The sequence below is a fragment of the Petromyzon marinus genome, chromosome 20 (assembly GCF_048934315.1).
Source record: "Petromyzon marinus isolate PM22_M1 ecotype Great Lakes invasive population chromosome 20, UKy_Petmar_22M1.pri1.0, whole genome shotgun sequence".
In the NCBI taxonomy this organism is placed as follows: Eukaryota; Metazoa; Chordata; class Hyperoartia; order Petromyzontiformes; family Petromyzontidae; genus Petromyzon; species Petromyzon marinus.
In genome coordinates, this window is record NC_133686.1 from 4,064,781 (window position 1) to 4,080,204 (window position 15,424).

The 15,424-nt window shown below is 52.0% G+C and overlaps 1 protein-coding gene across 1 annotated transcript in view; it reads right to left on the bottom strand.

Annotated features, from left to right (window-relative positions):
* LOC116944220 (uncharacterized) overlaps nt 1–15,424 on the bottom strand; it is a 30,700-nt gene that overhangs the window by 1,913 nt on the left and 13,363 nt on the right. The window contains exons 9-20 of the mRNA XM_032957736.2: nt 15,124–15,246; nt 14,473–14,595; nt 13,460–13,582; nt 12,602–12,727; nt 11,976–12,104; nt 9,624–9,716; nt 7,985–8,080; nt 6,835–6,930; nt 5,503–5,598; nt 5,215–5,316; nt 4,791–4,896; nt 773–889 (exon numbers count right to left, since the gene is read on the bottom strand). Coding sequence (XP_032813627.1) covers nt 773–889; nt 4,791–4,896; nt 5,215–5,316; nt 5,503–5,598; nt 6,835–6,930; nt 7,985–8,080; nt 9,624–9,716; nt 11,976–12,104; nt 12,602–12,727; nt 13,460–13,582; nt 14,473–14,595; nt 15,124–15,246 — 1,330 coding nt within the window. The remainder of the gene's footprint in view (nt 1–772; nt 890–4,790; nt 4,897–5,214; nt 5,317–5,502; nt 5,599–6,834; nt 6,931–7,984; nt 8,081–9,623; nt 9,717–11,975; nt 12,105–12,601; nt 12,728–13,459; nt 13,583–14,472; nt 14,596–15,123; nt 15,247–15,424) is intronic.

The window sequence follows — 15,424 nt, forward strand, 5'->3', positions numbered from 1 at the left end:
AGCTCTCGACGCTTCACCATTGCGGACCGAGTCGCCCTACGTGCAAGGTCCGGAGAAGTTTCAGATGCCGTCTGCCACATGTGATGTGCGTCATGGCTGGTGCAATCCGCTTTGTTGGCACTCTGTTGCACACTGACCGAGATTTTAAATTGGGTTCTCAAGTGTAGCGAGTTCGTTGTCTTTGCCCCGACCACCAACGACTGAAGGATCTTTCACAAGCCTCCTCCATCGTGACGCCGCTAGTACCGGTCATCGACAAGCTCACTCAGTAAATTTTGATTTAAAGCTTTTTTTCAAAATTTCTTGCCGTGGTTTTCACACCTGATGATGATTGCTTGTGTCGCACTCGAAACCTCGTGAGAATTGTATTGTTTTATATTTTTGTTATTTGTTTCCCTTCTACGTGACTTTACCGAAAGAACCAAGAATAAGCTCACTCAGCTCCACATCCGCCCTACCACATCAGTCCACCTCCTCCCTAACGCCTTGCCGTGCCCTTTTAGGCCCCTCTACCTGGCCACACCCCCATCACAAAGACAAAGATCCCCAGTATAGCCTTAACAGACTGTTGGGGCAAGTGCTGTTAGCGAGCACCTATGAAGCCGGAACGGTAAACGAGGGCGTTGGTGGCCAGCACCACGCCGGACTGCCTTTGTCTCCCAAGTGGCGATGTTTACACAATCGCACCAGGTACTCATTTGAGGCTGAGTCGATCTAGGTGAGGCCCAGAACCGGTGCAAATAACCGTCACGTGCGCGTCCTCCTGGCTCACCTGTACTTGGTGCAGAGCTGCACGCCAAGCGGGCCACAGCGGTCCACGTAGCTCTCGCGCACGCCCTTACGCACCGCCCGGGATCCCAGCACGGCCCGCGTCACCAGAGGACAGACCCTGCGTGCGTCGAGGGGCGCCGTGCCACGGCTCTCATCGTGTGCGCGGCGTTCTCCTTCGCCCCACCCCCGCCGCCCCGCCGCACCTCCGATGGACGCGGTTGGCCACGGACGGTGCGGAATAAGTTCAACGTAAATTTTGATTTAAAGCTTTCGTGACTGCAGTAATTCATATTCTTAGTTTTTTCGGTAAAGTCACGTTGAAGGGAAACAACAAAATAATAAAATATATATAAAACAATAAAAAAATTATCACGACGTTTCGACCATAACTCAAACGGTCGTCTTCAGGTGTGTTGGTTCGCATAAATTTATTTTTAAACGGCGCATTTATTTATTAAAAAAAAAACGTTAGCGCCACGCGCAACGATTTGGCAGTTTATTTAGGACTAGTCCATCTATATTCTGAAAAGAGGAGGGGGGAGACGAAATTTTTTATAATGTATGCTGTCTGAAAGCCACTGTAAGCGTGAACAATCAATTAAGACCTGAAATGGTTTATCAAATCTTTCCGATGATTGCTAAGATAGAATCCATCTTCTCGGTTGAAATTGTCTCTGTGCTTGTATATGTGGATAGCTTCATGAACGAATCTCTCATGGAAGCCAGATGGCTTACAAAGAACCTCTGTCTTGGAAAAGTCAATGGCATGTGAGCCTACTGAATTAGAACAATGATCGGCCACGGCCGAGGTGTTGGTCCTACCGTGTTTAAGGTCTGCTTTGTGTTCACGAATGCGGTCCGAGACATGGCGTTTGGTTTCTCCAATGTAACTACTACCACAGAGGCAACTTAGTTTGTAGACACCAGGGTATTGTATGTCCGGAATCACATCTTTTACAGACGGAACCAGATCACGGATTTTATGTAATGTGTTGAAACGGACCTGGATCTTGTGTTTATTCAAGATTTTGGAGATCTTTTTTTGTGATCCCAGCAATGTAGGGTAAAGTGATGGTTTTGAAAGGCTCCTCAAGAGGGTTCTTCTTCATGGTTTGAGTGATAGCTTTGCGGATTGTATAGTCGGAGTAACCATTAGCCCTAAGAGCTTGGTGTACGTGCTTGAGTTCACTGCTTATGTGTTCCTGGTCGGATATGCATTGGGCTCTATGATACAGAGTCTTGATGAGAGAATTCTTCTGTGATGGATGGTGGTGGGAATCCGGTTTCAGATAAGCATCCGTATGGGTAGCTTTCCTGTAGACAGAGTGGCTCATTGAACCATCAGGTCTCTTTTTAATTAGGACATCCAAAAAAGGTATCTTGCCATCTATTTCGACTTCCATGGTAAATCTGATGGCTGGGTGTATGGAATTGATGTGGTCGAAGAATTGGTCTAGAGCAGGCCGGCCATGTGGCCAGATGACAAAAGTGTCATCCACGTACCTCTTCCATAAGGTTGGGCGCAGAGTGGCAGTCTGGATGGCGTCAGTCTCAAATTTCTCCATGAAAATGTTAGCTATAACTGGAGAAAGGGGGGAGCCCATTGGGGTGCCCTCAGTTTGTTTGTAGAAAGTTCCATTCCAAGTGAAGTATGTATTGGTTAAACAGTGTCTCACCAGGGGGGGTACCTCAGTGTTTAGTCCTTGATGAACCAAGTCTTCAATGATTGCAATGGTGTCAGGTACAGGAACCTTGGTGAATAAGGAAACTACATCAAAACTGACAAGCAGGTCGTCTGGGGACAGGGAAATACCCTTGATTGTCGATACCAGGTGAGTAGAATTTTGTACCGCAGAGGTGGTCTTTCCAGTGAAAGGACGCAGGATTTCAGACAAAAAACGAGCTAGTTTGTAGGTGGGGGAGCCGATAGTAGAGACTATGGGACGAAGGGGTGTATCTACTTTATGTATTTTTGGTAAGCCGTATAATCTTGGTGGCCACCAACAGCCTCGTCACACAAGCCAACAAAGTAATTTCTGATTCAACCGCATTAATTGATCAATCTAAACAGTTTTCGTTGAAACCTTCTGCTGCCAGGCCATAGATGGCAAGATACCTTTTTTGGATGTCCTAATTAAAAAGAGACCTGATGGTTCAATGAGCCACTCTGTCTACAGGAAAGCTACCCATACGGATGCTTATCTGAAACCGGATTCCCACCACCATCCATCACAGAAGAATTCTCTCATCAAGACTCTGTATCATAGAGCCCAATGCATATCCGACCAGGAACACATAAGCAGTGAACTCAAGCACGTACACCAAGCTCTTAGGGCTAATGGTTACTCCGACTATACAATCCGCAAAGCTATCACTCAAACCATGAAGAAGAACCCTCTTGAGGAGCCTTTCAAAACCATCACTTTACCCTACATTGCTGGGATCACAAAAAAGATCTCCAAAATCTTGAATAAACACAAGATCCAGGTCCGTTTCAACACATTACATAAAATCCGTGATCTGGTTCCGTCTGTAAAAGATGTGATTCCGGACATACAATACCCTGGTGTCTACAAACTAAGTTGCCTCTGTGGTAGTAGTTACATTGGAGAAACCAAACGCCATGTCTCGGACCGCATTCGTGAACACAAAGCAGACCTTAAACACGGTAGGACCAACACCTCGGCCGTGGCCGATCATTGTTCTAATTCAGTAGGCTCACATGCCATTGACTTTTCCAAGACAGAGGTTCTTTGTAAGCCATCTGGCTTCCATGAGAGATTCGTTCATGAAGCTATCCACATATACAAGCACAGAGACAATTTCAACCGAGAAGATGGATTCTATCTTAGCAATCATTGGAAAGATTTGATAAACCATTTCAGGTCTTAATTGATTGTTCACGCTTACAGTGGCTTTCAGACAGCATACATTATAAAAAATTTCGTCTCCCCCCTCCTCTTTTCAGAATATAGATGGACTAGTCCTAAATAAATTGCCAAATCGTTGCGCGTGGCGCTAACGTTTTTTTTAAATAAATAAATGCGCCGTTTAAAAATAAATTTATGCGAACCAACACACCTGAAGACGACCGTTTGAGTTATGGTCGAAACGTCGTGATAATTTTTTATTGTTTTATATATATTTTATTATTTTGTTGTTTCCCTTCAACGTGACTTTACCGAAAAAACTAAGAATAAGTTCAACGTACATTACAGGCGCAAGCCGTGGCCCCGTGTGCTGAGCCCGGCCCACAGACGCCTCGTTTCCATGAACTCCGGGAGCTGGGAACTGGGAGCTGCTGGGGCCGGGGGCAGCCCGGGCGAGCGGCCCGGGTCTGTGTGCCGCAACTCGACGTTCCAGCGGGCTAGGAGGAGGGCTGGATTTATCGTGGGATATTTTCTTTAAAACTAAACGATGGAAACTTTATATTTTATCAGGTAAGGCACACTGAGCTGTCCGGCTCTTTTTCAGAAGTGACCTGGCCACTGAGTGGTAGCTCAACGGAGTGGCTTATGTGGAAATTTATAACAACCAAATACTCAAAATGCACGTTGATTCTAAGTGGAGGGAAAAACCGGAGGACCCGGATAAAAAATCCACGTGACCACGGAGAGAGAGACGCGCAAATCAAATATACAGCAGCAGCAGACGTCAGGATCGAGATCGAACCCACGACCGCCTGCATACCAGGCGAGGTATTTGACATCTCCGAGCCACCGTGATGATGATGAGAGAGAGACACGCAAACTCCAAATATACAGCAGCAGGCGCGAGGGTCGGGATTGAACCCATGACCTGCTGCATTCCAGGCGAGGTAGTTAACATCTCCTTGCCACCGTGGCACGCCTTGGGCCCCCTCAACGCCATAAATCCCCCCCCACCCCTCCCAGCCCCTCTGAACCACCCTCTGACAACAATCGTCTTAAGATTCAAGCCAAGGTGTGCTGAAATGTAGGCGAGGAGATTCTGGACGGGAGGGGAGGACGAGGGGGTGGGGTGGGGGGGTTCCAACTCACAGCTTTTCACAGCGGAGGCCCTCGGTGCCCTCGGGGCACGAGCATGAGTTGTGGGGTCCGCACGTGGCTCCGTGCAGACACGGAGGAACGCACGGCTCCACCACGGCTAAAGGGTGGGGAGCGAGGGAGGGAGGGGAGACGAGAGCGGTCGGGGTTGGTCGGTGGAGGTGCGGTCACGGCGTGGCTGCGGGTAGCGGGCTCGTCATGCGCTTCCACGGCTGCCACCGTGCGTGATGGCGGGCGGCGAATTGTGCGGGGATCGGTACTAAGGATGACTGCCGATGTACCACTGGAGTGGTTCCAGTGATTGCGTGGGTGGTGTTTGGTGCAATTGCGCCGGTAGTGATGGTACTTGATATGTGTTGCCAGTGGCGGTGGGTGCTGGTGGTCGCCGGCCGTGGCTCGGCGTTGCCGTCGCCCTCACCGCTCTCGCAGGCCGCTCCCGTGTAGCCGTGGCGGCAGCGACAGCGGTTGAGCCCCACGCAGGAGCCCCCGTTCCTGCAGGGCGCGCCGCAGCGCACGGGCTCTGCGGCAGGGAGCGAGAGCGATCGCGGTGCCCGGCGGACCACCGGGGTGCACGGGACCCCCGTCCCAAATACCGCGTGCCTGTGAGTGAGTGCGTGCGTGCGGTTCGGCGTGTTTCACACGTGCTTTGTGCGCGCGCGTTTGTTAAATAATGTGGCTGCGTGAGCACACTTGTGTGCTCACTCACCGATCTGGCAGCGCGTGCCCTCCCAGCCTCCGGCACAGATGCACGTGTTCACGTCGATGCAGCGCCCAGAGTTGAGGCAGGGAGGGGTGCACGTGGCTGAGCAAAGACAAAGATCCCCCGTGTGGCCTTCAACAGACTGCCGCGGGGGGGCAAGCGCCGTTGGCGAGTAGCACCTCTGAAGGCCGGCACTGCACACGAGGGGACGGGTGGCCAGCACTACGCCTGGCCGCCTTTGTCTCCCCAGCTCTGTTTTACACACTGCACCAGGTGCTCGTTTAAGGCTACGACCGGTACAGATAATCTTCGCCGGTGTTGGCCGTGAGCAGGAATTGAACTTGGGTCGCTGGGATCATAGCGCGGTGCTCTTGCCACGACCCACACAGCCTACGTAGAATGCTCTTAGCAAGCGCCTATATTGAGGCTGACAGGGCGCTGTTTGCATCTGTTTTCATGCGTGTATGTATGTTGAACTTCTTTCGCACCGTACATAGCCAACCGTGCTAATCGGAGGTGCGGGGGAAGGACAACAAACTAAACACAACAACAAGCAGTTCTAAAGACGTGAGTTTGTCAATCTAAATGATGATTTAAAAGTGCATAGCTCCAGTGGCTTCCTAATATCAGAAGGAAGAGCGTTCCAGGTGGCCGCAGAAGCGCATCGGAAAGCGCACGACGCGGTGACCACCGTCTTTGTTCGATTGGCAGCCAAAAGCCGCTGCGGCGAGGATGACCGGAGTTTGCACGATGGTTTACGAGGCATAGCTACCGAGTGTGCAGATGGTGTGACTGCGTCGGGGCCCATTGTTCCTGGCTACAACGAGTGGATAGGAAGACCGACGGACGTGTGGGGGTGGGGGGGGCATTTAATTCATAGTAAAGTTTTTTGGGTTAGCTCGCGTAAGTATAAAATGTTGTCGCAACCCTCCACCACCCGACACAGCCAGTAAGGTTTGTCACGTAAACAACACGCCAGTTCGTTCACTACTTCAGCCCACCGGCATGTTGAAGAGTAAATACACAACATTTACAATTGATCTTCTTTGGTTCTTTCGGTAAAGTCACGTAGAATGAGAATATAAAATTCTCACGACGTTTCGGCCACAACACAAGTGGCCTTCTTCAGGTGAAAGGAACAAACCTGTCGTCCCGACATTCTACGTGACTTTACCGAAAGAACCAAAGAAGATGAATCCTTGCAGTCACGAAAGCTTTAAATCGAAATTGACAATTTAATTACGACGTTTCGCTGGTAATTACATCCCAGCATCATCGGGCGATTTAATTCCTTGCACAGGGGCGGCCCCGTGCCAACCACGCTCCGCCCATACGTACGCGAGAGACACTGCGGCCCCGTGTAGTCGGACGAGCACTGGCAGACGCCCGGCCCCACGCAGCGCCCGCCGTTCGCGCAGGGAAGTTCACACACGGCTGGGAGATGCAAAACGACAACAAGCAGCAGCAGCAGCAGCTCTCAAATGTTTGTTTAACACGTAGTGGCGCTTTCGCGACCGATATTATCCATAAGAGGTTTTTTTGGGGGTCAGTATAAATGTGTCGTTAAATCTGCCACCACCCGACACAGCCAATTCGTAAGGTTTATCAAGTAAACAGTATATGCCAATTCGTTACTAGTTCAGCACGCAGGTGTGTTGGAGAGTAAACCCACAAGATTTATATGGTGGTGATGGTGGGTTTAACGACGCATTTGTATTTCAGCTTTCTAACCCAAAGAACCTCGATTATGGATCTCAAATGTTTGTTATTCACACGACGGCCCTTACAGAACTGCTACTTTTAGTCATGCACATGGTCGACGATGAGTTGTCACGACTTTCCGTGATGACCGATCACGGCAAATGGCGTTGGTGCAGATTGGACATGCGGTGAATTTGCACTCAGGGCCACGGGTAACAGAATCGGAATACTGGAGGAATCGATGAGCTATGAAGCTCTTTTTTTACAGGTGTTCAGTAGGGGTGGGTAAGACGGTTACAACAACAAACAATACAAAAAGTGTGATAGTAGTCCAAAGTGCAAGAAAGCTAAACAAATCACACAAACACATTTAGAACTAAACCATCCCCATCATACCAGGCAAAGCCCACTGAGGTATTAACCAATTTTTCAGAAACGACTTGGCCACAAATGATAGCTATATAGCTCAGTGGGCCTTACCTGGTAAAATAAAAAAAAATATGTATCGCTTTTTAGTTTTTAATTTATAGTCTTCTCACCATCACAGTTCTTCTCGAACAATGTCGCTTATTCACTCGAGTCACTTGCTTCCTTGTCAATCTATTGTCGCTACTACCACAGCCATTGTTCCAATGAACTTGACGCCACGGTTCCACCACCTTTTCCAAAATATTGTTCCACCAGATGGACCTTGACTCCTTCTACCAGATGGACCGGTTCCTTTCATTCGTTAGCGCGTTCAACCACCGTATAGCAAGGTGGGTTTAGGAGGCCCGGGGCAACTCACCTGTGTGGCATCCTGGGCCGGTCCACCCAGGTGGGCAGAGACACACGTCCCAGCGCATGCATGTTCCCCCGTGGGCACAGGGTGGTGTGCACATGGCTGCACGTGTGTTGCGGTACAGGTGTGTGCGTGGTACATGTGTGTGCGTGGTACATGTGTGTGCATGGTACATGTGTGTGCAGCACACGTGTGTGTGTGAATGTGTGCGGTACGCGTGTGTGGGTGCGTGCGTGCGTGAATGTAGAGAGGGCAAAGGTTGGGGGAAGAATATGGGATGGGATACAGATTTCACATTGACACATTTAGCATATTGTGTAAAAAAACATCACGCACTTTTTTGTCACATGCACTTGTTTAAGTGTAAAGCATTTTGTCTACTGCTGGATAAGGGCCTGCCCATGCCGTGTGGCTCATGGCGGTTATCTGACCATACTTCACCACGTGCTGGATCAGTGCCCGATGGCAAAAGCAGGGAGCATAGCTGCAGGAGCTTAGAACCACAGTACAACAAATGGATTTTGTTGCACTGCCCTCTGCTATCTACTAAGTAGCCCTGCGTCAGCCTATAACAACCCGCTCTGTGTGGTGGGCGACCTTCCGTACACACACACACAATACAGGCTCACTCCCGCTGAGCTTAGCGACCGAGATGTGATGGGATTGGTGGTCCCACGTCGGGTGATTTAGTCAGAGGCGTCGTTGAGCAACTCTGAGCAACTCTGAGCAATCCAGAAATGTCCATCTCATCTCTCCAGATGAAAAGCAAAATTCATTAGTCCATCTCGGCCATGGGACTTTCAGAGCAAGGCAGGGTCCACTCGCCAACGCCAGCCAACCAAGCAGCAGTTTGTTGAACAGGTGTGCTTGCTGATGAGGCCTCGGAGGCGATCAAGTGATTGCTTATTAATTCAAACCCTGCTGGGTTATATTGGTCTGGAAAGCCTGTGGGCTGACGAACTAACATATACATTTGTACATGGATAGAGGAGTGGAGGTTTAGTTATCCATTTGATGATGGAGGTTAGAAGTGTTGGCTCATTATAAATCTATTCATTACTGTTTTACGTAGGTGACATCCAATTTAAATCATCATTTATAACCATGTTATGTATATACGTATTGGTGTGGGAGTGTGTATAATTGTGTGGGTGTGTGAGTGTACGCGTACAGTATAGGCATGTAGTTGTGTGTCTATATATTGTGTGTATATTGTGTATATAGGTATAGATGAGTGTGCAGAAGCATGTGGCTTTGTGTGCGTGTCTATAATGTGCATATGTGGTGAGCGGTGGCACAGTGGTTAGCGCGCTGCGCTACAAACCCGGCGACCTGAGTTCGATTGCCACTTACGGCCAACACCAAGACGAATATCTGAATCGGTCCTGGGCCTCCCCTAGGTCGACTCAGCCTCAAATAAGTACCTGGTGCGATGTGTAAACATTGGCACTAGGGAGACAAAGGCGGCCGGGCGTGGTGCTGGCCACCCACCCCCTATGTGTGCCGTGCCGGCCTTCATAGGTGCTCGCCAACAGCGCTTGCCCCAACAGTCGCTTAAGGCTATATGGGTGATCTTTGTATTTGTCTTTGTGTGTGTGTGTAGACGTGGATGTTGCTTGTGCTTTTCTATCACGGTGCTTCTTACCCGAGCAGCTGGGACCCGGGTACCCAGGGGGACACTCGCACGAGTTGGGCCCCACACACTCGCCGTAATTCTGGCAGGGAGGGTCACACACGGCTGTGGATCACAGGGGGTGGGGGGGGGTGGGGGGGCGGGGAGATTTGTCCACATCTGGAGCTTGCCGACCGCTGCAGGCAGCAGATCCACTCTCCCATTCCGTACGAAATTCCACACTCGGAATCCACTTCGCCGTACGGACTCTGGAAAACCGCTGTTGTGGCGCAGTTGGCACGAGGCCCTGGTGCAAGGAATAGAATGTTGCCACCCCCCCCTCCCCCTCCAATTTCACACCCCTCTTCGTGGCCGGGAACCTGGGCCCAAACGGAGCGCATGCACCGCGGTGCCGGCCTACACACGCAACAATAAGCTACGCCGACCATTCCGAAAACATCTTTGGTCAAACGGAGCACGGGGCCCTCCTCCGACCCTCGCCACGTCGCGCGGACAGCGGCGTCGCCGCAGCTGCCCGGCACTACGGTCCACCACGCAGATGGCCTTTTTAACGCATTGTTAGAATACGGTACACTCCGATGTTGATCATCATCACGATCCATGGGCAGATAGCCCGTTAGGTGTCCACCGCACATTTCGTTGTGTTTCCACTTTCCTCTTATCGTATGCCAATACGCTCACGTAGTGGGCACATCTTTCTGCCACCAAGCTCTTGTGATTTCGTCGTCAAGCCATTCTCTGTTGGGCCTTCATCTGTTTCAAGTTCCTTCACATTTTTTTATTTTCCTCTTGTCTATCCTACATATGCGTCCTATTAGTGCCGGTTCCGTTCTCACCACTGCCTGCATCATCAAGTCCTACGTGCGACCTTTCTCTTACATCTACATTGGTCACTCTTTTGGGTCCAGCTTAGTTGCAAGCAGCATCCTTCCGTAGCGATACCTTTCAAGGTGTTTGTGTGGCGTCCAAATGCGACCGCACGGCAATTCGCTGCATTGCAGCCGGCTCGTTGCAAGAGCCGGCTGCAGGCCACGTATCGCCGCGTCCCTCACTGAAGAATTACGCCCGAGTCTCTAGTCGACTGCAGTTGTAGGCACGTGGCAATGGAGCAAGATGAAGACACTTTGCAGGAAGTGTTAGAATTGGTTTTGCCACTCTCCCCCCGGTTGGGTGGAAAGTTTTCGATGTGTGTGTGTGTGAATGCCCGTACAGCTTTTGTTTCGGCCGAATCGAGGGGACTAAGCAGGCGCAGCATGGGCTAGAGAAGAGATGGAGTGATGTGGTACAGGAGGATGTGGAGCTGAGTGGACTTGTCAATGATTGGTACCAGCGGTGTCAAGAACGGCCTCTGTGGAGGATGCTCGTGAAGGATGCTGCTACTGGGCAGTTGAAGGCAGTCGCCCTCAAACAACAACGGAGGGCAGAGAAGCGATGCTCACAACAACGAGCAGAGTGCCGGGTGGCTAAAACGCAGCAATTTGGCACAGTAGGGGGCACAGGTGGTGCATCGACCAGTCATCTCAGTCAGTTGATCCGTGGTACCTGGGTCTACCCTGTGACCTCCTGCCAGCGGACGTTCGACACTTCACGTGGCCTCAACGTGCACATAGCCTGGCACAATCTCCGTGGTGACGTCACCGCCACTTAGTGGCGAATGGCGGTTGTTGTTGTTGTTGTACGAAGTAGGGAGCGGTGGTGTAGCGGTATGCACAACTGTCATATAACTGGAAAAGTTCGATGCCCGCTGACATCCACCAACACCAGTGACGATTATCTGAACCGGCCCTGATACCTCCCCGAGGTTGACTCAACCTAAAATGAGTATACTTAGTTATTTCGGTAAAGTCACGTTGAGGGGAAACGACAAAATAATAAAATATATATAATGTGACTTTACCGAAAGAACTAAGAATATGAATTACTGCAGTCACGAAAGCTTTAAATCAAAATCTAAAGTGAGTACTCGGGAGACAAAGGTGGCCGGGCGTGGTGTCGGCCACCCACCCACTCGTGAGCCACTGTCCTCACGCAGGTGTTCGCTAACAGCACTTGCCCCAACAGTCTTGTTAAGCCATAATACAGTTTTTTTGGGTTAGATCACGTAAATATATAAATGTGTCGTTCAACCCGCCACCACCCGACACAGCCAATAAATAAGAGATGTCACGTAAACAGAACGTGGCCAATTCGTCACTAGTACAGCACTACACCGGTGTGTTGGAGAGCCAAGCCACAACATTTACAATCCGAGTACGACTTTTCACCAATAATCACAACTCGCTTCATCAGGCGACAGCCAGACTTGTTAAGGCTATACAGGGGGGGGGTGTGGTGGGGGGGGGGGGATCTTTTGTCTGCACGTACGCTCGCACTTGCTGAGGTCGTCCGTTCGCACGCGGAAGCCGGGCGAGCACGAGCAGTTGAAGCTGCCGGGGAAGTTGTCGCACTGCTGCTCACAACCCCCGCGCGTGAAGTCGGCACACTCGTCCACATCTGGGGGGGCGGGGGGGGGCAGGCGGGACGAGAACGCACGGGTACGCGTGCGTACAAGTAGTGTAGCGGTTAGCGCGCTGGGCTGTGAACCCGGCGACCCGGGTTCGATTCCCGCTCACGGCCAACACCAGTGACGATTGTCTGAACCGGTCGTGGGCCTCCTCGAGGTCGACAGTGTGAAAGCATCGCCACTGTCGGGCGTGGTGCTGGCCACCCGCCCCCTCTTGCGCCGTGTCGGCCTTCAAAGGGCGCCTGCCCCAACGGTTTGTTAAGGCGACACGGGGGATCTTTGTGTTATCAAAGATCCCTCCCAACCCGTGTAGCTTGCACGGCGACCGCGACGACGATGATGATAACGATGGCGATGATTATGACAGCGGTGGTGACGGTGACGACGATTACGATGATGACGACGGCGATGAGAATGACGATGTCAATGATTCTGACGACGACGAGGTCAGAAACGCTCACGAGTCTCCGCCGGCGGCGCCTCTCACCGTCGCACGACAGCCTGTTGGGGTTGAGTTGCCACCCGGCGCGGCAGGAGCAATCCACGCCGGCCTCGGCGTGCACCGAGCACACGTGCTCGCAGCCGCCGTTCCGCTGCTCGCACGACGTGATGTCTGGCGGACGCGGGTGGGGAGCGGGAGATGGGAAGGGACCATTGAATTATCCAGACAGACCACAAACAGCATTACCTAATTTAGCGTGTGTGTGTGTCTGTGCAAGTGTACGTATCTGTGTGTGTGTGTGGGGAACGGTACCGGAGTGCTTAGCGCGCTGCGCTCCGAATCCGGTTACCCGAGTTCGATTCCCGCTCATGGCCAACACCGGTGATGATTATCTGAAGTGGTTGTGGGACTCCCCTAGGTCGACTCAGCCTCAAATGAGTACCTGGTGCAGTGTGTAAACTTTGCCACTAGGGAGACAAAGGCGGCCGGACGTGCTGCTAACCACCCACCCCCCTTGTGTGACCTTCATAGGTGCTCGCTAACAGCATTTGCCGCAACAGTCTCTTCAGGCTACACGGGGGATCTTTGTCCTTGGCGAGGAATAGTATTGGCTGGATACAGGGGCCTTAAAAGAGCACGGCATGGGCTAGAGAGGAGATGGACTGATGCGGTTGGGAGGATGTGGAGCTGAGTGGACTTGTCAGTGACGTCAGCGGTGTCAATATCGGCCTCTGTGGAGTAGGATGCTCGTGAAAGACTCATCAATCATTGGTTGTTGGGGACAAAGACCACGAACTCGCTGCACAGACGTCTATTAAGGCTGTGGCCGGGGGACCTTGGTCTCGTGTGCGTGCGTGGGCGCGTGTGTCCGTGCGTGCGTCTGCGCCGTGCCGCACGACTCACTGACGCACGTCTTGTTGTCCACGTCCAGCGCCAGCTCCAAGGGACACCCGCACGCAAAGCCACCGGGCGAGTTGCTGCACGAGTGCGAGCACCCCCCGCTCTGCACCTTGCACTCGTCGATGTCTGCGACACCGCACGCACAGCAGCAGCAACACGGGGCTTGGAACGTTCCATTCTCCGAGATGCGGGGGGCGGGGGGGGAGGAGGCGGTGGATCCGGGAAAGAACGAGCGGATATCCACCAACCCTCACTGCTGCTGCTGCTGCCTCCGCAGCACTGGAATACAGGCAGCAGCAACAGCAGCGTAGCCACCACCAAAGGACTCCCGTATAGCCTCAACAGACTGTTGGGGCAAGAGCTGTTAGCGAGCACACACATGCACACACACACACACACCTCCGAATAGCACTGTTGGCTATGTACGGTGCGAAAGGTACAACACACATAACATGCACCACACTCGATTATATAGCTACATACCCAGACACATTACACACACACATACAAAAAAGGTCTCCCTATAGCCTTCACAGACTGGTCGGGGAAGTGCTGCTCGTGAGCACCTATGAAGGCCGGCACGGCACACGAATGGGGTGGGTGGCCAGCACCACGCCCGGCCGCCTTTGTCTCCCCAGTGGCGATATTTACACATCGCATCAGGTACTCACTCGAGGCCGAGTCTACCTAGGGGAGGCCCGGGTACCGGTTCAGATAATACATTGTGCTTCAAAAAAATATTAACACTTCGGAGAATTTGCAACAATACCAGAATAAATGTGCCTGGAGATCACCTGGAGAAGATTCCGGGTGTACATTGACAACGATGGCGAACAAGTGGAGATTTTGACTTTTTGAAGCTATTAACATTACCTTTGTTATCATGTTACAGTGTATTATCCGTTATTTTTCCATTAAAAAAACTATAGTCCCATGTAAGTGTTAACATTGTTTTGAAGCACCATGTATATCAGAGTGTAGGTGCGCATACCCACCCACGCACCACCACCACCTACCCACACACTGCCGCTTGTCCACGTGCAGCTGGAATCCGGGTGCGCAGGAGCACCTGTAGCTGCCCTCCGTGTTGCTGCACGCCTGGCTGCAGTTGCCGTTGAATATGGAGCACTCATCGAAGTCTGGGGTGGTGGACGCAGAGGGGGTTAGCTCGGTTCTGTGACGCTTCCCAAGGTTGAAAGCTGGAATGCGTTAGCGCTGTCCATCTATGCATGCATGTATGTTGAACTTGTGGGAGGTGCGGGGGAAGGGACAAACAAACTAAACACAAAAAGCAGTTCTAAACAAATGAGTTTTCAATCTAGATGATGATTTAAAAGTGCACAGCTCCCAGTGGCTTCCTAACATCGGAAGGAAGAGCGTCCCAGACAGCCGCAGAAGCGCATGCGAAAGCGCCGCGCGATGCGGTGACCGTCTTTCTTCGATGGCCAGCCAGAAGCCGCCGCTGCTGCTGCTGCTGCTGCGAGGGCGACCGGAGCTCGCCTGATGATCGTGATGATCGTGATGATAATGATGATGGTTCCCAGTCCTCGACGAGATCGGCGAGCTATCGCGGTCCATTTGCGGCGAGCACTTTGCGCGCAACGAGTTGCGACCCTGTCATGCCGCGCGTGCCCGAGTGAATGCGCGAGTGCCCGGGGGAATCGGACCGATGCAGTCCCGTGCGTTGGGCGCCACCACGTAGCCCGCGTCGCACTCGCATCGGAAGCTGCCCGGCTCGTTCACGCAGAGCCTGGCACAGCCACCCTGCACCACCGTACACTCGTCGATGTCTGCACGCACGCACAAGAAAGACAACGGTTACCTCCCCCCCCCACCACCACCACTCTCCGTGTAGCCTAGAAAGCACTCTTGGAGCAAGAGGGCTGTTAGAGAGTAGCATCTAATGAAGGCCGGCACGGCGCACTAGGGGGATGGGTGGCCAACACCACACGTGGCCGCCTTTGTGTT